Source organism: Oncorhynchus kisutch, unplaced genomic scaffold, assembly GCF_002021735.2.
Source record: "Oncorhynchus kisutch isolate 150728-3 unplaced genomic scaffold, Okis_V2 scaffold2443, whole genome shotgun sequence".
In the NCBI taxonomy this organism is placed as follows: domain Eukaryota; kingdom Metazoa; phylum Chordata; class Actinopteri; order Salmoniformes; family Salmonidae; genus Oncorhynchus; species Oncorhynchus kisutch.
In genome coordinates this window covers 598-28,444 of record NW_022264388.1, presented here as the reverse complement: position 1 = coordinate 28,444, position 27,847 = coordinate 598, and the positions used below count along the sequence as shown (strand labels likewise).

Sequence of the window (27,847 nt, the reverse complement as noted above, 5' to 3'; positions counted from 1 at the left end):
CAGTGGCCAAAGCTTCCACCTTGTTTCCTTTCCTTGTTTCCTTCCTACATTGTTAGCAAACAGAAAGCCAAACAAGAGTTTTATTGTGGATAATTCCATCCCTGAAGAAAGTCAAATGGGGAGAGTCAGCCTTGGTCCGTTGGCACATCGACCTGCACCCGTCTCTCGTACCTGGATGATATAAACACCCAGAATGCCCTGGAAAGTGCCAGCTGCCAACCTCGGTTCATGTCAGGGCACATTGACACACATTACCAAGACCTGCTAAACCAGCTCAGTCATATACACTAGGCACCAAACAGAAGAAATGGAATGCAACAGGGAGTACCTGAACTTGTTCAATAAGAACTTGGTTTTCCATTGCAAAACATTTTTGCTACCATGTGCACTAATGAATGCGACCCTAAACATGTACCAAGAGAAAGTACCCAAAGAGAAACAACATGTTTTAAAACATTGATTTATTTAAAACAGATGTTTGTTTCCCACATCCATGTAGTTATTTTTCCTCAATAAGAGACCGACAAGACAGTTAGGATTATGTCCCAAATGGCACCCTATTTACTACATTGTGCAATACTTTTAACCCAAGCCCTATGGGACCTGCTCTAAAGTAGTGCACTATATAGGGAATAGGGCCCCACTCTAACGTAGTGCACTATATAGGGAATAGGGTGCCATTTGGAACACAAACTTGGTCCAGTTGATCATTGGTCCTTCTTTAGGAAGAGTCAAAATAGAGCTGCAACAATTAGAGGCCCCTTCCTCTTGTACATTTTAACAAAACAAACGGGTCAAACCGAGGGAAGGTATAAGACCCCATTCAAATGCTGCACTGAAGGTTTCAGCCAGAGAAAGAGTCCAAAGCCAAAAGGAAGTGTGATGAATTGACATTAAAATCACTGACGCTACACTTCCACTTGCATTGTGACGACTCAAATTATACAGCCTCAAAATAACAAGATAGCTCCTTTGATTAGCAATTCAATGCATCTCATTTAACAGCAGCAATACCTCCCAACATTATCAAGAGGAGTAGAGCAGACCGATAGTGATGTCTGATTGGATATTTACAGTACAGGGCAGGTGAGGAGCTGGTGGTAACTAACATTGACAGTCTGACATAGACCCATCGTAACACACAACTTGGAGTTCAGTTGTGTGTGTGTGTGTGTGTGTGTGTACCACAGTTCAACACAATGCAATCAGAAGGCATCAACTACAATCCATTAAACACTGACAACCCGTTTCACTCCTAGCTTGTCATCAACATAACTGGCTCAGAACAATCTGTTCCCAGCACCAAAACAAATAGTTAAAAACGTTAAGGACATTCAATGAACCGCTGTAATAAATTGTTTGAGAAGGGAAAGGGGGAAACCTAGTCAGTTGTACAACCGAATGCATTCAACTGAAATGTCTTCCACATTTAACCCAACCCCTCTGAATCTGAGAGGTACGGGGGGCTGCCATAATCTAAATCCACGTCTTTCGGCGTGAGTTAACTGCTTGTTCAGGGGCAGAACGACAGATTTTTACCTTGTCAGCTCGGGGATTCGATCAAGCAACCTTTCGGTTACTGGCCCAAAGCTCTAACCACTAGGCTACCTGCTGGTTACTGGCCCGACGCTCTAACCACTAGGCTACCTGCTGGTTACTGGCCCGACGCTCTAACCACTAGGCTCCCTGCTGGTTACTGGCCCGACGCTCTAACCACTAGGCTACCTGCTGGTTACTGGCCCAAAGCTCTAACCACTAGGCTACCTGCCACCCCATGTTTGATTCCTCATTGTAGCTTTTCAATACAAAAGCATTCCCACAGTGGGATTATTAAGGAATTAATGCACTTCCTGTTTGTGAGATTTACAGGAAGTATACTGGTCAGATAGAAACTATCATCATGGTTACAATACTGTCCAAAACAGACAATCATAGAGGCACCCTTTTCATCAAAAAGTAGCTAGAAGTTACCACTAACCACAGATACAGGGTCAGATTTTATTTGCATCCCCCTCATGGTTAAGGTTAGGATTAGGAGTAGGTTACTTGATTCTAGATCTGTGGTTAAGGGCAACTTCAGCCTCAAACGTCTAGCTTCACCTTCCTTCACACAAAATGTCCCTCTGCAACAGTGAATTATCTCCAATAGAAAGGCTCGGTCCTCAGTCGTTCACCTGTTGGGATTCTCCTGTTTCGTTGTTTTAACGATCTAGTTCTCCCTTCATGAGGTTTCACCCACATCCTGCAATTCTCCTCCCCCTTTTGAAGGTTCCGGTTCCATGGCCCCTCCTACTTATGTTTACATCAACACTCTAGGTCAGAGGTTACTATAAATAGTGATTTGGACCTTGGTTGATATTTTATTTTACGAGGGTGCTCACGGCCAGGTCAACGTTGATATCTGTTAAAGAAACGGGAGTGTCCAGCACCCCCATAATTAAAACCTGTTGTAGGATGACGTTGCTATTGCATTTCTAGCCAATAGTCAACGTTATGATTCAGCGTGACTAAGCTGGTCCTAGATCATTGTCCCAACAGGGCGTTGGTCCCAGTCAAGGTCATGATTTGCGGGTTGATAATCTGATCCTAGATCAGTGCCTCTTAACAAATAGAGCACCAGTCAAGCTTACAACTCAGAGGGTGAAAGGTTGATCCTAGAGCTGTGCATACCAGGCTATGAACACCAGTTACTGAGAGCATCTCGACTCATCCTAGATCAGTAACCCCCCCACACCCAAGGCCTCAGGTCAAGAAAGATTCAGAGTCTAAACTGATCCTGGATCAGGCCAGAAGAGCCTCCCCCTCCTCCACCCAGAGCAGGTCCAGGGCCTCTGCCTGCCTCTGTTCTCGCTGGTGGATCCTGCGGAGGCGGAGGATGTACAGTAGAATGGCCAGCAGGACCACCAGGATACAGGCAAAAAACAGGTAGTGGTTGTAGACGAAGGAGGAACGCAGCCAGTTGGAGTGGCCCTGTTTAAATGACTCTGCCTGGAGGTCCCTGTTAGAGAGGAGAGAGAGAGATGGATTAATAACAGACAGACACAGACAGACAGGCACACAAGAAGTGCCTACTGACCTGAGAGGCAGGAAGCGTGTCTTAAACAGGATGGCTCCCAGGGTCCACTGCACCTCCTTGTCATAGACCAGCTGAGCAGTCTTCAGGCTGGGGTAGTCCTTAGGGAACCTGAAGCCTGAGTGGAGCACCTGGAACATCCAGGCTGACTTAAAACACTGGTACCTGGACAGGGAGAGAGGTGGTTGATGAGGTGAGGTATGCTGAGGTAAGGTATGCACAATACACATTCCATTTTTATTAGATAGGCATTTCCAGACAGATGGTAGTACATGAATATCTATTAGACATATTGATTACAGAGGTAGACTGGGTAACTGGGGTTACAGATGAATATCTATTAGACATATTGAGTACAGTGGTAGCCTGGGTAACTGGGGTTACAGATGAATATCTATTAGACATATTGAGTACAGCGGTAGACTGGGTAACAGATGAATATCTATTAGACATATTGAGTACAGAGGTAGACTGGGTAACTGGGGTTACAGATGAATATCTATTAGAGTACAGCGGTAGACTGGGTAACAGATGAATATCTATTAGACATATTGAGTACAGAGGTAGACTGGGTAACTGGGGTTACAGATGAATATCTATTAGACATAGAGTACAGTGGTAGCCTGGGTAACTGGGGTTACAGATGAATATCTATTAGACATATTGAGTACAGTGGTAGACTGGGTAACTGGGTTTACAGATGGTAGTAGATGAATATCTATTAGGCATATTGAGTACAGTGGTAGACTGGGTGACTGGGTTTACAGATGGTAGTAGATGAATATCTATTAGGCATATTGAGTACAGTGGTAGCCTGGGTAACTGGGGTTACAGATGAATATCTATTAGACATATTAAGTACAGTGGTAGACTGGGTAACTGGGTTTACAGATGGTAGTAGATGAATATCTATTAGGCATATTGAGTACAGTGGTAGACTGGGTGACTGGGTTTACAGATGGTAGTAGATGAATATCTATTAGGCATATTGAGTACAGTGGTAGCCTGGGTAACTGGGGTTACAGATGAATATCTATTAGACATATTGAGTACAGTGGTAGACTGGGTAACTGGGTTTACAGATGGTAGTAGATGAATATCTATTAGGCATATTGAGTACAGTGGTAGACTGGGTGACTGGGTTTACAGATGGTAGTAGATGAATATCTATTAGGCATATTGAGTACAGTGGTAGCCTGGGTAACTGGGGTTACAGATGAATATCTATTAGACATATTGAGTACAGTGGTAGACTGGGTAACTGGGTTTACAGATGGTAGTAGATGAATATCTATTAGGCATATTGAGTACAGTGGTAGACTGGGTGACTGGGTTTACAGATGGTAGTAGATGAATATCTATTAGGCATATTGAGTACAGTGGTAGCCTGGGTAACTGGGGTTACAGATGAATATCTATTAGACATATTGAGTACAGTGGTAGACTGGGTAACTGGGTTTACAGATGGTAGTAGATGAATATCTATTAGGCATATTGAGTACAGTGGTAGACTGGGTGACTGGGTTTACAGATGGTAGTAGATGAATATCTATTAGGCATATTGAGTACAGTGGTAGACTGGGTAACTGGGGTTACAGATGAATATCTATTAGACATATTGAGTACAGTGGTAGACTGGGTAACTGGGTTTACAGATGGTAGTAGATGAATATCTATTAGACATAGAGTACAGTGGTAGACTGGGTAACTGGGTTTACAGATGGTAGTAGATGAATATCTATTAGACATATTGAGTACAGTGGTAGACTGGGTAACTGGGTTTACAGATGGTAGTAGATGAATATCTATTAGGCATATTGAGTACAGTGGTAGCCTGTGTAACTGGGGTTACAGATGAATATCTATTAGACATATTGAGTACAGTGGTAGACTGGGTAACGGTTTACAGATGGTAGTAGATGAATATCTATTAGACATATTGAGTACAGTGGTAGCCTGGGTAACTGGGGTTACAGATGAATATCTATTAGACATATTGAGTACAGTGGTAGACTGGGTAACTGGGGTTACAGATTAATATCTATTAGACATATTGAGTACAGCGGTAGACTGGGTAACAGATGAATATCTATTAGACATATTGAGTACAGTGGTAGACTGGGTAACTGGGGTTACAGATGAATATCTATTAGACATATTGAGTACAGTGGTAGACTGGGTAACTGGGTTTACAGATGGTAGTAGATGAATATCTATTAGACATATTGAGTACAGCGGTAGACTGGGTAACTGGGGTTACAGATGAATATCTATTAGACATATTGAGTACAGCGGTAGACTGGGTAACAGATGAATATCTATTAGACATATTGAGTACAGTGGTAGACTGGGTAACTGGGGTTACAGATGAATATCTATTAGACATATTGAGTACAGTGGTAGACTGGGTAACAGATGAATATCTATTAGACATATTGAGTACAGTGGTAGACTGGGTAACTGGGGTTACAGATGAATATCTATTAGACATATTGAGTACAGCGGTAGACTGGGTAACTGATGGTAGTAGATGAATATCTATTAGACATTGAGTACAGTGGTAGCCTGGGTAACTGGGGTAACAGATGAATATCTATTAGACATATTGAGTACAGTGGTAGACTGGGTAACTGGGGTTACAGATGAATATCTATTAGACATATTGAGTACAGTGGTAGACTGGGTAACTGGGGTAACAGATGAATATCTATTAGACATATTGAGTACAGTGGTAGACTGGGTAACTGGGGTTACAGATGAATATCTATTAGACATATTGAGTACAGTGGTAGACTGGGTAACTGGGGTAACAGATGAATATCTATTAGACATATTGAGTACAGTGGTAGACTGGGTAACTGGGGTAACAGATGAATATCTATTAGACATATTGAGTACAGTGGTAGACTGGGTAACTGGGGTTACAGATGAATATCTACTAGACATATTGAGTACAGTGGTAGACTGGGTAACTGGGGTAACAGATGAATATCTATTAGACATATTGAGTACAGCGGTAGACTGGGTAACTGGGGTTACAGATGAATATCTATTAGACATATTGAGTACAGCGGTAGACTGGGTAACTGGGGTTACAGATGAATATCTATTAGACATATTGAGTACAGTGGTAGACTGGGTAACTGGGGTAACAGATGAATATATATTAGACATATTGAGTACAGTGGTAGACAGGGTAACTGGGTTGAAGGGTTTCTTACTTCAGTCTGGAGGAGTCTGCTTGTTTAGAGAACAGCTTGCTGTCCAGACGCTTGGTGAGGGTTGACCACTTGGTGGCACAATAGTCCTGCAGACAGACAGGAGAGAACGGAGTTACCTCCTGGAAAGATCTCTTGGCGATATAAGAGCTTAAAAGACAGCCTGTTCCCAGATCTGTTTGTGCTATCGTTCCAACTCCTCATCATGCCAAACCTGACAAGGAGTGGCGTGACAGCACAAACCAACTGGTACCAGGCTATCATTCCAACTCCTCATCATGCCAAACCTGACAAGGAGTGGCGTGACGACACAAACAGACGGGTACCAGGCTATCATTCCAACTCCTCATCATGCCAAACCTGACAAGGAGTGGCGTGACGACACAAACAGACTGGTACCAGGCTAACTTGAGGAGAATGACAAAAGCAATTTTCTTGCCTTTCACAAAACCAATATTTTCCCTTAGATTTCTTAGGCAGTGCACAGAAAGGCATCTTCAAAGGATTTTTTGTTGTTGTTGAAACCAGACTTAAAACAAATAAATAAATACAAATCAGGAACAAGAGGGCTAAGTGAGGAGAAACCTAACCTGCCTAGGTAATGACCAGGTAACCCAGGTCTAGAATATCTGATCATGATAAGTTCTAGAATGATGAGCTGTGGTTACCGTGGCAGCCTTGGAGTACTTAGCGCTGTCGTACGGTCCCCCCATCCTCAGTACATCCTCAGTGCAGTAGAAGAACTCAGAGAAGCCGTAGAACTCTGAGTTGCTGTAGTCGATGGGGGCCTGGTACACCCCCCTGGGGGATCCCATGGTGCCGTTGTGGAGACCCAGGAAAGGCCTGACTGCCCCCTGGCACCGCGCCCAGTCCCCCTGCCCTCTCAGGTGGACCGCACGGCCGTCCCGACGCACCACGTCTGATAGGCCGACAGGGAGGCATGGGTCCGCAAGGGGCGTGGCTTCCATCATGCCTGTCTGATCGCCTGTCAGCCTGGAGGACAACCAGGAAGTGTCACGAAGGAAGGGATAGTCAGTTGATCAATCAATCATTGAGTTCTCAGACTCAAGGTGTTGAGATTAAATTGTAGGAAGGTGATGAATTTAAGAATGTGACCCTCTGTTTATGCAAGTGTCTGTATATGCGTGTGCCTTTGTGTATGTATGTATGCATGTATGTACAGTGCCTTTGGTAAGTATTCAGACCCCTTGACTCTTTCCACATTGTTACATTAGACTTATTCTCATTTTTATTATTTTTTAAACTCAGCAATCTACACACAATACCCCATAATGACAAAGTGAAAACAGGTTTTTAGAAATGTTTGCAAATGTATTAAAAATAAAAAACAGAAATACCTTTTTCACATAAAGAAATATTCAGACCCTTTGCTATGAGACTCGAAATTGAGCTCTGGTGCATCCTGTTTCCATTGATCATCCTTGAGATGTTTCTACAACTTGACTGGAGTCCATCTGTGGTAAATTCAATTGATTGGACATGATTTGGAAAGGCACAAACCTGTCTATATAAGGTCCCACAGTTGACAGTGCACGTCAAAGCAAAAACCAAGACATGAGGTCCAAGGAATTGCCAGCAGAGCTCCGAGAAAGGATTGTGTCGAGTCACAGATCTGGGGAAGGGTACCAAAAAATGTTTGCAGCATTGAAGGTCCCCAAAAACCCAGTGGCTTCCATCATTCTTAAAATGGAAGAAATGTAGAAACACCAAGACTCTTCCTAGAGCTGACCGCCCCACCAAACTGAGTTATCAGAGGAGAAAGGCCTTGGTCATGGAGGTGGCCTCCCCGCCAAACTAAGCAATCAGGGGATAAAGGCCTTGGTCAGGGAGGTGGCCTCCCCACCAAACTGAATTATCAGAGGAGAAAGGCCTTGGTCATGGAGGTGGCCTCCCTGCCAAACTAAGCAATCAGGGGAGAAAGGCCTTGGTCAGGGAGGTGGCCTCCCCACCAAACTGAGTTATCAGAGGAGAAAGGCCTTGGTCATGGAGGTGGCCTCCTCGCCAAACTAAGCAATCAGGGGAGAAAGGCCTTGGTCAGGGAGGTGGCCTCCCCACCAAACTGAGCTATCAGGGGAGAAAGGCCTTGGTCATGGAGGTGGCCTCCCCGCCAAACTAAGCAATCAGGGGAGAAAGGCCTTGGTCATGGAGGTGGCCTCCCCGCCAAACTAAGCAATCAGGGGATAAAGGCCTTGGTCAGGGAGGTGGCCTCCCCACCAAACTGAATTATCAGAGGAGAAAGGCCTTGGTCATGGAGGTGGCCTCCCTGCCAAACTAAGCAATCAGGGGAGAAAGGCCTTGGTCAGGGAGGTGGCCTCCCCACCAAACTGAGTTATCAGAGGAGAAAGGCCTTGGTCATGGAGGTGGCCTCCCCGCCAAACTAAGCAATCAGGGGAGAAAGGCCTTGGTCAGGGAGGTGGCCTCCCCACCAAACTGAGCTATCAGGGGAGAAAGGCCTTGGTCATGGAGGTGGCCTCCCCGCCAAACTAAGCAATCAGGGGAGAAAGGCCTTGGTCATGGAGGTGGCCTCCCCGCCAAACTAAGCAATCAGGGGAGAAAGGCCTTGGTCAGGGAGGTGGCCTCCCCACCAAACTGAGCTATCAGGGAAGAAAGGCCTTGGTCAGGGAGGTGACCGCCCGCCAAACTAAGCAATCAGGGGAGAAAGGCCTTGGTCAGGGAGGTGGTGCGCCCCACCAAACTGAGTTATCAGGGGAGAAAGGCCTTGGTCATGGAGGTGGCCTCCCCGCCAAACTAAGCAATCAGGGGAGAAAGGCCTTGGTCAGGGAGGTGGCCTCCCCGCCAAACTAAGCAAACAGGGGAGAAAGGCCTTGGTCAGAGAGGTGACCGCCCCACCAAACTAAGCAATCAGGGGAGAAAGGCCTTGGTCAGGGAGGTGACCGCCCCACCAAACTAAGCAATCAGGGGAGAAAGGCCTTGGTCAGAGAGGTGACCGCCCCACTAAACTAAGCAATCAGGGGAGAAAGGCCTTGGTCAGGGAGGTGACCGCCCCACCAAACTAAGCAATCAGGGGAGAAAGGCCTTGGTCAGGGAGGTGACCGCCCCACCAAACTAAGCAATCAGGGGAGAAAGGCCTTGGTCAGGGAGCTGGCCTCCCCGCCAAACTAAGCAATCAGAGGAGAAAGGCCTTGGTCAGGGAGCTGGCCTCCCCACCAAACTAAGCAATCAGGGGAGAAAGGCCTTGGTCAGGGAGGTGGCCGCCCCACCAAACTGAGCTATCAGGGGAGAAAGGCCTTGGTCAGGGAGGTGGCCTCCCCACCAAACTAAGCAATCAGGGGAGAAAGGCCTTGGTCAGGGAGGTGGCCTCCCCACCAAACTAAGCAATCAGGGGAGAAAGGCCTTGGTCAGGGAGGTGACCAAGAACTCTAGAGTTCCTCTCTGGAGATGGGAGAACCTTCCCGAAGAACAACCATCGCTGCAGCACTCCACCAATCAGGCCTTTATTATAGAGTGGCCAGACGGAAGTCACTCCTCAGTAGCCCACTTGGAGTTTGCCAAAAGGCACCTAAAGACTCTCAAGACCATGAGAAACAAGATTCTCTGGTCTGATGAAACCAAGATTGAACTTTTCGGCCTGAATGCCAAGCGTCACATCTGGAGGAAACCTGGCACCATCCCTACGGTGAAGAATGGTGGTGGCAGCATCATGCAGTGGGGATGTTTTTCAGCAGCAGGGACTGGGAGACCAGGCAAAGATAAACAGAGAAAAGTAGAGAGAGATCCTTAATGAAAACCTGCTCCAGAGCACTCAGGACCTCAGACTGGGGGCGAAGTTTCACCTTCCAAGAGGACAACGAGTGGCGCAGTGGTCTAAGACACCGCATCTCAGTTCAAGAGGAGTCACTGCAGTACTGGGTTCAAATCCAGGCTGCATCATATCCAGCCGTGATTGGGAGTCCCATAGGGCGGCGCACAATTTGCCCAGCTTCGTCCGGGTTTGGCCGGGGTAGGTCATCATTGTAAATAAGAATTTGTTCTTAACTGACTTGCCGAGTTAAATAATAGTTAAATAAAAACGACCGAGCACACAGTCAAGACAAAGCAGGAGTGGCTTCTGGACAAGTCTCCGAATGTCCTTGAGTGGCCCAGCCAGAGTTCAGACTTGAACCCAATCGAACATCTCTGGAGAGACCTAAAAATAGCTGCGCAACAACGCTCCCCATTCAACCTGACAGAGCTTGAGAGGATCTGCAGAGAAGAATGGTTTGCCAAGCTTGTAAAGTCATACCCAGCTGTAATTGCTGCCAAAGGTGCTTCAACAAAGTACTGAGTAAAGGGTCTGAATACTTATGGAAATGTGATATGTTTTTTTTTTTTTTTTTACAGTGGTAGAAAAGTACCCAATTGTCATACATAAGTAGAAGTAAAGATAACTTAATAGAAAATGACTAAAGTAAAAGTTCAGTCAACCAGTAAAATACTACTTGAGGAAAAGTCTAAAATTATTTGGTTTTAAATATACTTAAGTATCAAAAGTAAAAACAAATCATTTCAGATTCCTTATATTACGCATACCAGACGAGCACCATTTTTTTCTTTAAGGATAGCCAGGGGCATACCCATACACTCAGACATCATTTACAAATGAAGCATTTGTGTTTAGTGAGTCCGTCAGATCAGAGGCAGTAGGGATGACCAGGGATGTTCTCTGTTTAGTGAGTCCACCAGATCAGAGGCAGTAAGGATGACCAGGGATGTTCTCTGTTTAATGAGTCCACCAGATCAGAGGCAGTAGGGATGACCAGGGATGTTCTCTGTTTAGTGAGTCCTCCAGATCAGAGGCAGTAGGGATGACCAGGGATGTTCTCTGTTTAGTGAGTCCACCAGATCAGAGGCAGTAAGGATGACCAGGGATGTTCTCTGTTTAATGAGTCCACCAGATCAGAGGCAGTAAGGATGACCAGGGATGTTCTCTGTTTAATGAGTCCACCAGATCAGAGGCAGTAGGGATGACCAGGGATGTTCTCTGTTTAATGAGTCCACCAGATCAGAGGCAGTAGGGATGACCAGGGATGTTCTCTGTTTAGTGAGTCCTCCAGATCAGAGGCAGTGGGGAGGACCAGGGATGTTCTCTTGATAAGTGTGTGAATTGGACCATTTTCTAAATGTAATGAATACTTTGGGGTGTCAGGGAAAATGTTTGGAGTAAAAAGTACATTATTTTAGTAAAGTACAGACACCCCAAAAAACGACTTAAGTAAAGATACTTTTAAAGTACAACTTAAGTACTTTACGCCACTGATTTTTTATAACTTAGCAAACATTTCTAAAAACCTGTTGGCGTTATCATTATGGGGTATTGTGTGTAGATTGATGAAGAAAAATAGCCAAGGGGTCTGAATAGGCACTGTGTGTGTGTGTGTGTGTGTGTGTCTGCCGGTCCTACCTGTTCTTGGTGATGGTGGAGTTGACCAGCTGGTCTTCGTAGCGCTGTCGAGCCATGTTCCCCCCGAAGCCCAGGAATGTGGTGACATATACACGGTAGACGTGCTGCGTGTGCTCTGAATCACAGCCCAGGTTAAACTCTGCCAGCAGGCTCTTACCCGACTCCTCCTGTAGAGGGAGACAGAGAACCACATACATGACTTCAACCATAAAATCATGCTCTGGGGTGAAGTTTCCCCTGGGTACTTATCTAGAGTCAGCTTCCCCTTCCCAATTCTAACCTTAACCCTTAGTGCGGAAAATGCTAAACTGGCCCAAGATCAGTAGCAACTTCACCCTACTCATTGAATAATAGCTTTGTAAAGATCTTGGTATTAAATTATTTGCGATAAATGGGAGATTCATAAAGGCACCAAATGGAAGAAAACACATGGAAACAGGGAAGGACTACCTGAATGTGTCCAATACTAAATGCTCATGTTCTTTCTTCCGTTACAAAACGTTTCGCTACGGTGTGCCCTAATGAATACGACCCTGGTGTGGAGAATCAGGACGCAGACATTATCTCCAATACATGGTGTGGTTTACTAAACCCTAACGTCAGGCCTACCAGTAAACACAACCACCAGTCATACCACACAAATACAATGAGAATACGAGCGCTCAGCTGGATCCTTCCTTACCTGTTCAGGTGAACTGAAGTGGACCGCGCTAGGCACCTCATAGGCTATCTGCAGCGAGGCTCCGCCCATGTCCATGATGCCCACTGTACGCCGCCGGCTAATTGGGTGATGGTTCTGTGACCCTGTAGTGACCTCCACCATTGCATCATCTTCTAGGAAAATGGAGAAGCCATCAGATGCTGTCAAATCTGGTTCATCATCATAATCAACTAGTTGGATTCAGTCTTTTACGATTATCATGTCACACTGCGCAATGTTACCAAATAAAAATATTGATCATCCTGGCCAGATTTGACAACTTGCTTCAGTTCTGTATTTGATCTGCGCATGTGAGTGAAGTGAGTCAGTGAAAACTGAAAGGGAGAACCGGGACGAAAGGAACGCTGTTTCTTTCAACAAATGTACCATCAGCCATCATTACATGTTTGTGTCAATTTGAATAATTAATGCTATAGGTTCGTAATTTATGAAAATTAACCAACCACAACACTAAAAATGGGACTAAAATGGATCACATAATAGCTATATTAACCATCATTTTCTCATCTCACTTTAAATAGTACGTAGTAGGAGATGTTGTTCACAATAATCACTGACTATTCATGATTAGCTCTACCAATCAGGTGCGCTGCAGCAGTCCTTGTCAGGCGCTTCTCGTGTCTTGATAGAATAAACGACTCCATTCTCTTCACAAAATGGCAAAATCATCCTGCTCATCACATTTCCATGGCTTGACAGAAGGTAACTGACCACCAGAATATATATAAGATATATTTTGAACCACTAACCTGCCGATAAAAGTTTGTGAAAAGCTGATCTGTCAAGTCAATGGATTAAGGCAGAATTGTAATGATTATACCCTGATGAAGACAGCCTGGCTGTCGAAACGTTGGCAATTACATTTATGCATCTGAGCTCCTATAGTGTGCGGCTCTCTTTTCAAGAATTGTAATGATGTCATATCATTTGCAAACATTCCGTCACGTGAATGTTTTGCTGACATTATAAAAGCAATATGAACTAGAGGGAGATGAGACAATGTGCTTAGAAGTGGAGTTGATTTTATTCCAGGTCATCAGTTTACATTGTGTAACTTTGGTCCCACCCATCTCTCCTGGAACTTCTCCCAGGCGTACACACAAGACTAGCCAGCATGATACTTGGAACCTGTGATGTCATTTAGTCACTAGATTGGTGAAGAAAAATAAATATGTTTGGAACCTTAAAACCCCTAACAACTCCACAGCCGGAAAACACTTCCGGGTCGGTATTTTTAAACGTCACTCAAAACCACTGTTTGTTCATAACACGGCGAAACATGTTCAGACGGGGCTGTTTTGCAGAGAGCTCCTCCTCTGGGAACCTGCGGACTTCACCACGGCGTTCTAGCTTCTGTGTTCTCTGAGCAAATGGGTGCGTTACTTTCGCCATGGCTCTCCCCCTGTGCATCTTAGACACACTTTTCACATACAAACTTTACATGTCTGAACTCAGAATCAAATAGGCTTATCCAAAATAACATGGTCGCTGTGGTAGAACGTTTATTATGATTGATAAATGCTGAAAATGGCCATCAGGTAGCCTGATTTCAGATGTGTCCATGTAAACAGGACTATCAGGAAAACCGTTCTTCTTGCAGCGCATATAGGCTAAATGTTTAGATCAAACTATTATATTCATCTGAACATTCACAATAATCGTGTTGTGTGCATACTCCGTGCCAGCCGCGTTCCTATTGGTCAGTCACCGGGATCGGCTCGTAACACCAGCCACACTATACGATAAAGGCAAATCAATTCTGACACTGCTAGAGCTTTGTCAGAGCCTACGGCCGCACGTGGCGTTACTCACTAGACCCGGAGGCACTGAATGAGCCAAGACGGACGATAATCGTTTACAACCTAAGAGTTTGCCCACGACGTGGACATTTTGTTTGGGACGGCAAAAATCGTGTCCTAACATGGCTCAAAATGGTCGTTTGCGAAGGCCTTAACCTAACCTTGAGACATGGGTATAGCCGCCATGTACGGCATCTAACGCCTTATAAAATGGTGGCTAGCGACATGTTTCAGGCCTACAGCTAAGCCATAACTCCATACAAAATCCAGCCTCATCCTTTGCAGTGGACAAACAAGCGACATCATCAACGAAGCCATAACCTCACACTCACCGTACTCTGCATGGTCAAAGCGTCCCAACACAAAGTTAATACCAATCCATGCATATACACCTGCAGGCAGAAAGGCAGTGTTAACATTAACACCACAAAGCACACAGAGGACAGGTGCAGTATATTAGTTCAATTACACCATTTGGCCTTTTCACACCAGTATAAAACACATTCAGCAGGCACTTCTATCCAAAGCCACTTAGTGGTGCATACAGTGTATGTTTGGGTGATCCCAGGAACCGACCAGTGTCTAGGTATAACTGTACCATATTCCCATCAGGCTCACAGCTCTCTGTCTCACCTTCCTGTTTCCCAGAGATCACCTCTGCATGGGAGCTGGAGAACAGGAAGTCAAACTCCACTGGAACATCTCTTACCAGGTCCTCCAGGATAGCAGCCTGCTGACTGGGAGGGAGGGAGGGAGGTGACATGGGGAGAAAAACACTTTTTAAACCACTGTTAGAGATGATAAATCAATGCTCTAAACCTCCCACAGATCTCTAGGGGGGGATCCTGTGCTTGACCCCCTGCTGACCCTTGAACCCTGACAAAGTGGAGGTGGAGGGCTGAGGCCTACCTCTCAGGCAGCAGTCTCATGCCAGCAGTACAGAGGATATAGAGAGGAGTCTCCTTGTGTTTCTTCCTGGGGACATGGGTGGCAGCGAAGGAAAGGAGGGGGTGGAGGTAGTCACTGGCCTTGGCTGGGCTCAGTGCCATGGTGGAAATACCTGGAGAGGAAAGGGGAGAAAGGAAGGAGAGAGAGAGAGAAAAGAGAGAGGTTAGCAATAGCTGAGTTGAGGACGAGGCAGTGGCCTTGGCTGGGATGTAACAGGGCAGATTCACTATTTCTCTGTCAATTCTACAGTTCATTTAGTGGGAACAAAGCAGCTGCTAACTGCTTAGCAATTGTGGTCCCACTCAGTCCCCGGTCCCACTCGGTCCCCGGTCCCAGTGTGTTCAGGTATCAGGCCAATAGGGGGTAATGGAAAGAATGTTGAGATAAGGAGCAGGTTGAGGACATGTGGCCTGATAACATGGGAAAACAGGTAGAAACCCTCCACACTGTATGACAACAACTATCTTCTTCTGGGGTGCCACGCCCCTACACGGTGAACATGTAGGTAACTCCCAGAATAAAAAGGAAAGACATGAGGGACACAAAGTATACTGAAAGCAGGTGCTTCCACCCAAGTGTGGTTCCTGAGTTAATTAAGCAATTAACAACCCATCATGCTTAGGGTCATGTAGAAAAACACCCAGTTGCTCATTATTTTGGCTACCATGGCTAGAAAAAAAGGATCTCAGGGACATTGAGAAAGGGGTCCAAAAGGAGCTTAGTGTGTTTAAAGTGTGTGTGTGTTCAGATCTCAACCCAATTGAACACTTATGGGAGATTCTTGGGTTGCATCGGAGACATTTTCCACCACCACCCAAAACATCAAATGAAGGAATTTCTAATGGAAGATCCCTCCAGTAGAGTTCCAGACACAGATTGTAGAATCTGTTCTGGCAGTTGTAATGGCTCAAAGCCCTACTAAGGCACTTTCTGTTGGCGCTTCCTGTATTTTGGCAGTTACCGGTAACTAGCTACTGTATGTTAGCTCTCCCTGTACCAGAGGTAAAGAGGTAGAGGGGCATCTGACAGAGTAAAGACAAATAGTTTCTGCTGTGATGTGGCAACGGCATTGGCGAGGATCACATCCTTTTCTCCTGGTCATTCAACAGTTACGTTGTTCTCTGCTGTTGTTATTGTACCCCCCCCCCCCACTCTTTCCTCACCAGGTTTGATCTTCTTGACCACAGGGTGGCGGTCGTGGTCCCTCATCTGCCTGATGTCCAGCAGGGTGTGGAGGTTTCCATGGTGGGGGGGCCAGTAGTACACATACACCCTGGAGCCGCTGCTGCCACAGTCCACCACGATCCCATAGTTTAGAGCTGCGTTGGTGACATCAGTCGCCTCCATGGTCTCCACAGATGAGAGGTATCTAGGGGTGACAGCGGGAGATGGAGAGAGAAACATGTTAGACACCATACACTATGAATGCAGAGTCTGGGTTGACTTAGTAGTAGTGTAGTGCAAACACTTTGCCTGGTGTGTGTGTGTGTGTGTGTGTGTGTGTGTGTGTGTGTGTGTGTGTGTGTGTGTGTGTGTGTGCGCCTGTGTCTCTCGCTCTCTCTTTGTCATTCGGTCTGTCCGTTCATCTGACGTCTCACTCACTTGTTGACGTGTCCCCTGTGGCGCTGGGGCCCCCAGAGCTCAGTCTGGTAGACCCCCAGGAAAACCAGGGCAGAGCAGGTGAGGAACACCAGGAAGAAGGCCCTTTGCCTGGGCACACAACCCAGAGACAGCAAGGACACACTGCAGTACCAGGAGGCTGGCAGGCATGAGAAAGTGATCCTGGAGGAGGAGGTTTTCATTACTTTCATAGATATAGCCTATTACAACATAACGCATGGACAAGCACAGTTATTGCATTACTAGTTCTGTATAACATAACACCGTGGTAACATTTCAAACAATCATAAACATTAGACCTCTTCACCTAAACACAGGCTGAAGTTCACATCCTGCCATCACGTGAACACAGCAGTCCAGTTAGTGTGTTGCCTCGTGGTCCTTCTGAAGAACAACCAGTTTGTGGTCCAGACGTTGTTCTTTGAGAACACTATTATACCAGTGTGCCGATTCACTTGTTGTTCTATTTTTTTTTATCCTCTCTGATCCACCACCTGGGAAGAGTGTTTATGGACACACCACCCCTGGTCCAGCTCTCCAGACACACCACCCCTGGTCCAGCTCTCCAGACACACCACCCCTGGTCCAGCTCTCTAGACACACCACCCCTGGTCCAGCTCTAGACACACCACCCCTGGTCCAGCTCTAGACATACTACCCCTGGTCTAGCTCTAGACATATCCCTGTATTTCGATGGATGGTTATCCTACCATCGGGTGGAGATTCGAGCTAGATTGGCTAATAATACAACCCACAAATAAAGAGTGTGTTACCTTGCCATATGTCCAAGCAGCAAGACCTAGCAGCAGAGTTATCTGGCTGTCACCTCCTCATGGTTGGGAACGTACTACGTGGACCCAGGTGTTGCTTTCCCCTGGTGATCTGGAGAGAAGGACATAGAGATAGTCACGCCAGAAGAAAAGTCACCACGTATCCCTTCAAGTTAGTTGTGGACATGAAACGTAGGTAGCTAGGCCTATCATTCATAATTCAGAGGCACCAAGGAACAGCCAACTAGCTAGATGTGTTGAGTTCAAAGCAGTGTCAACAGGAATAGATACTGTACATGCATGTGCAATAGAAACGCACCCTCCTACCTCTGCCCAGACTGGTCTCATAGACTAGACATAACATAGTAAACAAAAATCCAGGCAACTCAAATGAGTATGTTACGTTTGGTATGGTCACATAAGGAAAAAATGAAAAGAGTGTGGTTGGTCAGGGTGGGTGTAGAACACGAACTTCTAGCAACCCAAAGGTTGTGCGTTCGAATCTCATCACGGACAACTTTAGCCTCTATGAATACGAGAAGTAAACTCCTTTCTTGACATTAACATGTAGGCTCACTTTTTGTGAACAGTCCCATCAGAAGTCAGAATATTGAAAAAAATTCATTTGAATGTACATTACCTGTTGTCTGCTGATTTATCCTTATGTAGAAGGTAATCTGAGGCTAAATATGTCTGGTCTGTATATGAGTTTGTATTTTCAATGCAGACGCAATTCGCACGCAACTTGCACAAAATGTCAACAATGGCCAAATGTCAAGCACAGACCGAATGTCAAGCACAGACCGGATGTCAAGCACAGACCGGATGTTGTCCCAAGCAATCAGCTGGCAAATTTCACAAGCACTTCCAGCTGACTGTGAGGGAATGTGCTTTGGTCTGTTTGGTTACATTCAGCTACTGTTAAATTTTTGTGCATCACATGAAATGCGTCAGGAGATGGAAAATACACATGACAGAACCTACCAGTGCCGCAAAACAATTGTATTTTATTTATTTAACAATACTTTACTGTGTACATGTGATCCCCACTACTTTCCGACAAAAGGACAACCTGTAAAGTAACCTCAAATACATGTTTTATCAACATTCTGGCCTGTAGAGACTATGGAGTCTTTTTTACAGCGACTTCTTTCAAACAAAATATCCATGCAGAAACCAGGGCAACAGTTTGATGTTTAGGCAACCTTGCAAGTACGTACTACCATTAGCTACTTTGCATGTTAGCTAACCCTTCCACGTACCATTTAACTTTACGCCTACCCCTAACTTCTAGCCTAGCTAACGTTAGCCACCTAGCTAACGAATTGCAATTCGTAACATATCATACGAAATGGATGATGGGCATCCACACATTAATACATCCCCCCCACATGTTACGTCTACCCCTGAGTCCAGGTTGCTCTGCCAACGAGTTAATATATTATTTAAACAGTGTTTTACGTTATGTAAGATGTATTACTTGCCAGTAAATTGTTAGCTCTACAAGCTAAACTAATCTCAATTCACCCACTGAATGCAATTTAACAAAAAATGAATATGTGGCCTGTGCAGAGAATTTGTATTAACATAGCGATTTGGATTGACTAAAACTAGAACAACAATACTGATAACTAACCGGCTTCCGGTGAATGTTACAGCTGTAGCCAGGTGGCTAGATATAGTCATACATTGTGACATTGTCACCGTTCCATACTCACTTTGATACAAATTAACACTGGCCGTCACGTCATACCAGTCGTTTTAATCACGGGTGGATCCTACCCCTGAGTCACAGATTAACGACAAAAATCAATTTTCTTCGAACGAGATTAATCTTTATCCAGCAAAATAAAATAAAAAGCTTTAAATCCATCAGATGACGTAGCTTCCGGTAGCCGACGTGGACACGTCACGGAACACGTCGCTGTCCAATGTGCTGAATGATGCCCCCGTGTGGTGCGTGTGTTTTGTACATTCATGTTTGACCAATGCATATTGATATTGGTCAGTTTAAAATCTATAGCTGTTGTGTATCTTTTGATGTATATTATTTATCGGCATACATTTACATTCTTGCATTGCTTCCATTGCATGCACAGTGAGCCTGTCATGCATCATTTCACGCAGTAATTTCACAGTAGACAGAACAGTGATGACCTTCGAAGCCAATGTTGGGGACACATTTTAATATAACTAAACCCAATGAGCAATAAGCGCCGATGTCATTTGAATCAAATGATTGACCTTGGTGGTGATTACACACACCCTGGATTCGGAAACAACTACAGTAAAACATGTGACTGCTGTGGTTACCAAAATGGAGATTATAAAATTGTCACTGCCAGCCTTCCACATCCCTCCCCTTTGGTCTATTCCCGCCTTATTTTATGAATAATTATACTGCAAATCAGCCAATCGCTGGGATTCATTCCATATTTCATAATGTTTGACCGGTGAAATACACAATCATGTAACCGTTTCCGGCGTGACTCACTGACAAGCCCTCTCCAGTCCGCCAAGTGCATTATTCCCCTTGCCGACTTTAGCCTCCCCTTGAGCCAGTGTCGGTCTGGTGGGGCCCGTTATCGGCTGGAGCTATCCTCGACAACCCTCAAGAGATTGGCGGCGAAAGTGTCGAAACCGAGGAATAACCGCGCAGCTTGGACTTTACTATATCGTATCTGCATGGAAGCGAATGGTTTCGTGTCCAGGCGGGTGGACACACCAAGCGTCGATGCCGGGGTTGCTGCTGGAGCTGCAGGGGCAGACATTCGATGGCTCGGCGGGAGGATTTTGGATGCTACGGAGGGGTTTGTTGGTGGTCTGTCACCGCCACGGATAACAGCGGAACCGGACTTTACTGCGGTGTTGCAACTCCGAGCAGCCCCAGAGCCCACGGTGGCTGCTACGGAGACCGAAATAGACTACGAGGGGCTCCCCCAGGGTGTAGCCACCAGTACACACATGTTAGCCGGCGCCGTGGCTGGCATCATGGAACACTGCCTAATGTATCCCATCGACTGTGTTAAGGTAAAAGAACAGAGGTTAAATACAAAACGAACTAGTCAACATGAAGAAATAAGTCTTTAGCCAGGCGCTTGATTGCTGTTATGTAGCTAAGCTTGTAGCGTCAGTTACCGGTGTCTGAGGCTAGTTAGCTGTTCACAATTATTCCAGAATGGAAAGAGGGGAGGAATAGTTCGCTAACTAATTATGTAGATACAGCACGTCTGCACACAAGTGTTGCTAAAATAACACATATACACATTCCCCGGTGACATGTACGTTGTCAGAGGAGCCACCAGCAGTTGTTTAAATTGCTAACTAAGTTAGTGTGTTAGTTAACGGTGTTATTCAGAATCTCAGCCGTTGTTGACATACATCCCGTTGGTAGGCCCAAGCCTGAGCTCGAGTAGGTTGCTAACTAGCGAAGGTGAAAGTGACATGTCGCCAAATAATGATCTAGGCTGCTCGTTTGTTATTTTTAAAATGTAGTTGTACTTTTAAGCCAAGGTTAATCATTAGCCGCGTTAGTTAACTTCCTAATGTTAGCTGACCGACAGGAGAGGAGCCAGCCAGGTTATGTCACACATGTACACTGAGAAGTGTGTAATGAAACGTTAGCCTCCTAACCAAGTATCACACAAAGTGCTCTTATGTACCCATGTAGGGCCTAGTTAGTTGTACACACTTGCCTCACACTGTATACATTCCTAGTCTCCAAACTATAATGCATTGAAGTTTGTCAATCTAACTATATGACACAGGTTTGTTTTGTAGCAGTAATACTAGCTAAAGGCTATAAAGGCACATAGTTGTTATGGCTGTCATCAAATCCATATTTGTATCGAGCTAGGCTAGAGCATTGCATAATCAACACTTTGTTTCATAATCCACAAGGAGAAGGGAAAGTATTTGGTTAGTGTTGGTTAAAGTGAATGTTGGTCACAAGGCCCTGGATTGGAGATACTCAATATAGACTCCTCTCTGTCTACTCACTGATGTCAGCTGGGCTGCTGTTGTTGCACATGATTACAAGCTTTTACTTGAGTTATTACCGCTGGAGGGTTCACTGAAACAGAGCTGCAGATAAATCTAGCTATTTTATAGAATGGATGCCATTGATTCTCAACTCAACATGGAGTTTTTGGTTCATCCTATGCCCTATTTGCATAGCTAGGTTGTGTATCTGAACTTTGTCCAGCCACTGACTGATCCAACTAGTTTGAGTTTAAACAGGGTTTGGCACCAGTTGGCTGTCCTCACCCCTGATCTCTCACCACCTGGACAGATTAATAGGTTGTAGGGTGAGATTGAGAACCTCAACTGAACACCTATAACCTCTGTTACCTTATAATCCTGCCCCATACGATCATGATACACACACACCCTTTGGTCTAGAATACCTAGTGTTTTCAGAAAGAACATGGAGTAGCCAGCCAGATAGAAAAAGTAGCAAGGCAGGCTCCCCTGGGCTCGGGGTGCTAAGCTTTTTATTTCTGCCTACTTTGGTGGCCTCTAGTACTGTACATTCTAATGCTAGATTGTATTTTGATTGTATTTTCAACCAGCACTATCATGAAATAACTTAGTTTTTTTATGGTGTTAGTTTCATCAGCTGCTGTACAATATGATGTAAAACACAGGGAAACAACATATTTTGACTGCACTGGCCCTTTAATAAAGAATCCTGTAAGAGTCTGACTTCCACGGGCTTCAAGCTTCCACCCCTGTCCTGTACAACCATGGTACACCCATACATACCCTTTGATCTAGAATACCCCTGTCCTGTACAACCATGGTACACCCATACATACCCTTTGGTCTAGAATACCACTGTCCCATACTACCACTGTATACTGTGGTCTCTGCTTTTGGCTCTGAGCAGTCTGCCTTATATCAGTTATTAATGGCTGAAAGCTTTGGAGCCCTGGCCAACCATAAGGCCCGTCACACCTGGGGCGGCAGGGTAGCCTAGTGGTTAGAGCGTTGGACTAGTAACCAGAAGGTTGCAAGTTCAAAATCCCCGAGCTGACAAGGTACAAATCTGTCGTTCTGCCCCTTAACAGGCATTTAACCCACTGTTCCTAGGCCGTCATTGAAAATAAGAATTTGTTCTTAACTGACTTGCCTAGTTAAATAAAGGTAAAATAAATGTACACTTTTTTTTTTACAATGCATTCAGGAATAATTCATACCCCTTGGTTTATTCCACATTTTGTTGTTAGACTGAATTCAAAATGTATTTAATCATTTTATTCTCACCCATTTACACACAATACCCCATATTCACAAAGTGAAACATGTTCTTAGAGATGTTTGCAAATGTATTGAAAATGAAATGCATAAATATCTCATTTACATAAGTAGACACACCACTGAGTCAATAAATGTTAGACTGACATTTGGCTGTAATTACAGCTGTGTGTCTTTCTGGGTCTCTAAGAGCATGTATTATGAAAAACGTCTCCAGCTCAGTCAAATTGGTTGTTTATCATTGCTAGACAGCCATTTTCAAGACTTGCCATAGATTTTCAAGATGATTTTTAAGTCAAAACTGTAACTAGGCCACTCCGGAACATTCTATATCATCTTGGTAAGCAACTCCAGTGTATATTTGTCCTTGTGTTTTAGGTTATTGTCCTGCTGAAAGGTGAATTGGTCTCTCAGCAGACTGAATCGGGTTTTCCTATAGGTTTTTGCTTGTGCTTAGCTCTATTCAGCTTTAGCTTTATCCCCCCAAAAACTCCCTGATCCTTGCCGATGACAAGCATACCCATAACATGATGTAGCCACCACCATGCTTGAAAGTGGTACTCAGTGAGGGATGTGTTGTGATGGATTTGCCCCAAACTTAACACTTTATATTATGGACATACAGTTCATTTCATTGCCACATTTTTTTGCAGTTTTACTTTAGTGCCGTATTGCAAACAGGATGCATGTTTTGGATTATTACATTCTGTACAGGCATCCTTCTTTTCACTCTGTCATTTCGGTTAGTATTGTGGAGTAACTACAAGTTTGTTGATCCATCTTCAGTTTTCTCCCATCACAGCCGTTAACCTCTGCACCTGTTTTAAAGTCACCGTTGGCCTCATGGTGAAATCCCCGAGCGGTTACCTTCGTCTCCGGCAACTGAGAAGGAAGTGTCTTTGTAGTGACTGGGTCTACTGATACATCATCCAAAGTGTAATTCATAACTTCACCAGGCTCAAAAGGATATTCAATGTCTGCTTTTCTTCTTTTTTGTACCCATCTACCAATAGGGGCCCTTCTTTGTGAGGCATTGGAAAACCTCCCTGGTCTTTGTAGTTGAATCAGTGTTTGAAATTCACTGCTTGACTGAGGGACCTTCCACCTGTATGTGTGGGGTACAGAGATGAGGTAGTCTTTCATAAATCACGTTAAACACTATTATGCACATTGTTTAAGTCCATGCAACTTTATTATGTGACTGAAGCACATTTTTATATTTTATATAATATTTCCACTTTTACATTCTGGGATATTGTGTGTGTGTGTGAAGGCCAGTGACACAACATCTACATTTGAATCCATTTTAAGTTGAGGCTGTAGTACAACAAAATGTGTGAATAGTCCAGGGGTGTGAATACTGTCTGAAGGCAAGGCACTGTATTTTCACTGTCCTGACCTTTTCAGGATCAATCTGGACTGTTGCACACTTTCCTGTCACTCATTTACTAGGGACATGTCTCAAGTCATTGGGTTGCTGTAAGGCTGATACTGGTGTTCATGGGCTAGTTAGAGACCACTACTTCCTCATTTGATCTGGTTGATTTCCCAGCCCAGAGTCCTGCCTTGTTGAAACGGTACTCTGACAGACGTCACTCGTGGTTAAATAAAGGAACTCGCGTTGACGCCTCTTCTTTCCCATCTCTCGCTGTTTCCTCATTGCTGCTGGGACCTTTTTACAAGGTGTGTCACTGTCTCTCTCTGTCTCAAATGGCAGTGTATTCCTTTTGTAGTGCCATAGGACTCTGGTCAAAAGTAGTGCACTATTCAGGGTACAGGGTGCTGTAACACTGGCCTGTGGGTGCCATTTAGGACACAGTCACCCTGTTCTGAGCCATGAGGATGAGTGTTATAACAACCATGAGCGCTTGAGTTGAGTATAAACCAACATGAAGTGTCAATGGCAGCCACGACAACCATGACTTTCCTCACAAGACAAGGCCAAACACTGTTTTTGTGTGCATCCCAAATGACACCATATTCCTTCTATAGTGCTCTACTTGACCAAGGCCCTTACAGTAGGTCTCCAGTCAGAGGTACTGAAATATAGGCTATGCAACAGGGTGACATTTGGGATACAAGGTTTCTCATACAGGAGAGAAGACCAGTAATATGTTGAGCTGGTTTCCCCGTCCTGTGTACTGTACTCTGTTGCTGCAGGGGCCTGTGGCCTGACTGGACTGCACATCTAGGGCTTCTCAACATAGTGGAGAGACGAGAAGGACCAGAGAGACAAGGGGGACCAGAGAGACGAGGGGGACCAGAGAGACGAGGGGGACCAGAGAGACGAGGGGGACCAGAGAGACGAGGGGGACCAGAGAGACGAGGGCGGGAAAGAGAGACGAGGGCGGGAAAGAGAGACGAGGAGGACCAGAGAGACGAGGGGGACCAGAGAGACGAGGGGGACCAGAGAGACGAGGGGGACCAGAGAGACGAGGGGGACCAGAGAGACGAGGGGGACCAGAGAGACGAGGGGGACCAGAGAGACGAGGGTGGGAAAGAGAGAGGGCAAGAAATAATTCAGAAAGGGGGGGCTTTCCCAGGGGAAGTTAACTCCTATCCTTTCATTTCCCCCTGAAGCTGGACTCTCAGGGGTCTGTCTATACCAGGGTAGTGCTAAGTCTGGTCACATGAACGTTATGCAACCGGGTGTGTTCTGATGTTACATTTCCTGAAGAGGAGTGGGGGATGAAAGTGAACCATTGTTGCTGTAGACACAACGCAAACATAGCACACGGTGTGCTATGTTTGCGTTGTGTGTGTGTGTGTGTGTGCACTGCAACTTCCACAGGGCGTAGATGACGCCGCATGTGAAAACGAACAGGGCAGTAAAATGGAAATAACATGGTAGTACGTGTGATTGTGTAGAGATGGTGTTGACTGTTAGCTCAGTGTTTCTAGTAACCTTGGGTTGGAGTGGGATGCCAAGGACAGACTGTGGTGGAGGTCTATCTAACACGGTTGTATTGGTTCTGAGAATTGGTGAGGTGCAGAAAGGGCCTTTAAAATGTAAGGCCTGTGTGATCTGTCGCTGCAAAATAAAACACCTACAACCACTTTGGAAACAATGAAAGTAGAGCCTTGTGTTATATATATATAACAAAACACTGTTCTTCCACATTCATTCTGACTTTCCGTTTCCCAGAAGTGTGTGTTGTCATGAGTGGGAATTTCCATCCCTGCCCTCCAGAAGTCATTTCCCCACCCTTCCATCTTGGTGTCCTCTGTGATTGGATAAAGGAGGCTATTCTACTCTTGATGCAATCTCAGAAGTTTGGTTATTGCTCCATCCTTCCCATACAGAGCATTATTCTGTTGTGACACAGTGGACTGGTGCCCTGTTGACAGAGGAAGGGTGGAACCCAGTCGCCTCAGGCCTAGTTATTATGTCTTGGCATTGTGATGCATCTATCTACCTAACTGACTTTGAGCCAGTAAACAGAACATACTGTAGGGTATACAGAGAAATGTCTAGTGTATTGGCACCTGGTGAACTGCACTGTGACTGCTCTCTTACTTATCACTTGACCCACTAATTAGCTGAACTTTGAAAGAGTTGATTGACCATGCATTGATGCCCTTTCCTCTCGTTTCTCTCTCCCGCCCCTCTTCTACATTATTTTTGTACTCTCCTCCCCCCTTTTATCCCCCCTTGTCTTCTCTCTCTCTCCCTCTCTCTTTCTCTGCCTCGCTCTCCCTCCCCCTCCCCCTCCAGACGCGGATGCAGAGCCTGCAGCCCGAGCCGGGGGCGCGTTACCGTAACGTGATGGACGCGCTACGTCAGATCGTGCGTACCGAGGGGGTGTGGCGACCTGTGAGGGGGCTGAACGTCATGGCGATAGGGGCGGGGCCAGCCCATGCTCTGTACTTTGCCTGTTATGAGAAACTCAAGTTCTCACTCAGCAACGTGGTCCACCCGGGAGCTAACAGCCACTTTGCTAATGGTACGGTGTTACAGCCACACATTCCCTGAGACATTGACATACATACTGTACCTTAGAGGTATTAGCAATGTTGTTAATTTAACCAACGGTCACTGAGAGACCGACAAATGAAGGAAAGTTGCAGCATCCACTGCTGTGTGTTTGTCTTACTGCACTGGTAACCAACCATCTCTCTACTGCTGTGTGTTGGTCTTACTGCACTGGTAACCAACCATCTCTCTACTGCTGTGTGTTTGTCTAACTGCACTGGTAACCAACCATCTCTCTACTGCTGTGTGTGGGTCTTACTGCACTGGTAACCAACCATCTCTCTACTGCTGTGTGTTTGTCTTACTGCACTGGTAACCAACCATCTCTCTACTGCTGTTGTTTATCTTACTGCACTGGTAACCAACCATCTCTCTACTGCTGTGTGTTGGTCTTACTACACTGGTAACCAACAATCCTCTACTGCTGTGTGTTTGTCTTACTGCACTGGTAACCAACCATCTCTCTACTGTGTTGTTGTTGGTCTTAGTGCACTGGTAACCAACCATCTCTCTACTGCTGTGTGTTTCTTACTGCACTGGTAACCAACCATCTCTCTACTGCTGTGTGTGGTCTTACTGCACTGGTAACCAACCATCTCTCTACTGCTGTGTGTTTGTCTAACTGCACTGGTAACCAACCATCTCTCTACTGCTGTGTGTGGTCTTACTGCACTGGTAACCAACCATCTCTCTACTGCTGTGTGTTTGTCTTACTGCACTGGTAACCAACCATCTCTCTACTGCTGTGTGTTGGTCTTACTGCACTGGTAACCAACCATCTCTCTACTGCTGTGTGTTTGTCTTACTACACTGGTAACCAACCATCTCTCTACTGCTGTGTGTTGGTCTTACTGCACTGGTAACCAACCATCTCTCTACCCTCTGCTGTCTCTTTTAACAGGAATGGCAGGCTGCATGGCCACTGTACTCCATGATGCAATCATGAACCCAGCAGAAGGTAAAACTGTGTGTGTGTGTGCGTACTGTGTGTGTGCGTACTGTGTGTGTGCGTACTGTGTGTGTGCGTACTGTGTGTGTGCGTACTGT

At 45.4% G+C, this 27,847-nt stretch overlaps 2 protein-coding genes across 5 annotated transcripts; one reads left to right on the top strand and one right to left on the bottom strand.

Moving 5' to 3' along the window:
- Positions 1-443: 443 nt before the first annotated feature.
- Positions 444-20,491, bottom strand: LOC109878244 (ectonucleoside triphosphate diphosphohydrolase 7). Of its 4 annotated transcripts, XR_004208705.1 has the most exons (14): positions 19,290-19,952; positions 17,575-17,683; positions 16,784-16,963; positions 16,345-16,550; positions 15,143-15,293; positions 14,867-14,970; positions 14,566-14,625; positions 12,396-12,547; positions 11,714-11,880; positions 6,960-7,284; positions 6,295-6,380; positions 3,077-3,238; positions 1,726-2,998; positions 444-1,608 (listed from the first exon to the last, which is right to left on the bottom strand). XR_004208705.1 is itself a non-coding variant. In XM_031819691.1 (13 exons), exons 2-13 carry the CDS (start codon positions 17,580-17,582, stop codon positions 2,782-2,784), a joined length of 1,818 nt encoding a protein of 605 aa, XP_031675551.1. In that variant the 5' UTR covers positions 17,583-17,683; positions 19,290-20,491; the 3' UTR covers positions 444-2,781. The 4 variants fall into 4 exon arrangements, 3 of the variants coding, with proteins under 3 accessions (XP_031675551.1, XP_031675552.1, XP_031675553.1); XM_031819691.1 differs by having other exon boundaries at positions 444-2,998; positions 19,290-20,491; XM_031819692.1 differs by having other exon boundaries at positions 444-2,998; positions 19,208-19,952.
- On the top strand, positions 20,232-27,847 carry LOC116370087 (mitoferrin-2-like; the record flags this gene model as incomplete). Its single annotated transcript, XM_031819694.1, has 3 exons — positions 20,232-20,601; positions 26,543-26,771; positions 27,702-27,847. Coding segments are annotated over exons 1-3 (720 nt in total), but the record flags the coding sequence as incomplete, so codon positions are not given.

Bases quoted from the DNA above. Each gene is read 5' to 3' on its own strand.
- LOC109878244 (XM_031819691.1), bottom strand. The intron at 15,294-16,344 runs GTGAGGAAAGAG...TTTCCTCTCCAG, and splicing joins GGTCAAGAAGATCAAACCTG to GTATTTCCACCATGGCACTG. The intron at 3,239-6,294 runs GTAAGAAACCCT...CTCCCTGTCCAG, and splicing joins GCAGACTCCTCCAGACTGAA to GTACCAGTGTTTTAAGTCAG.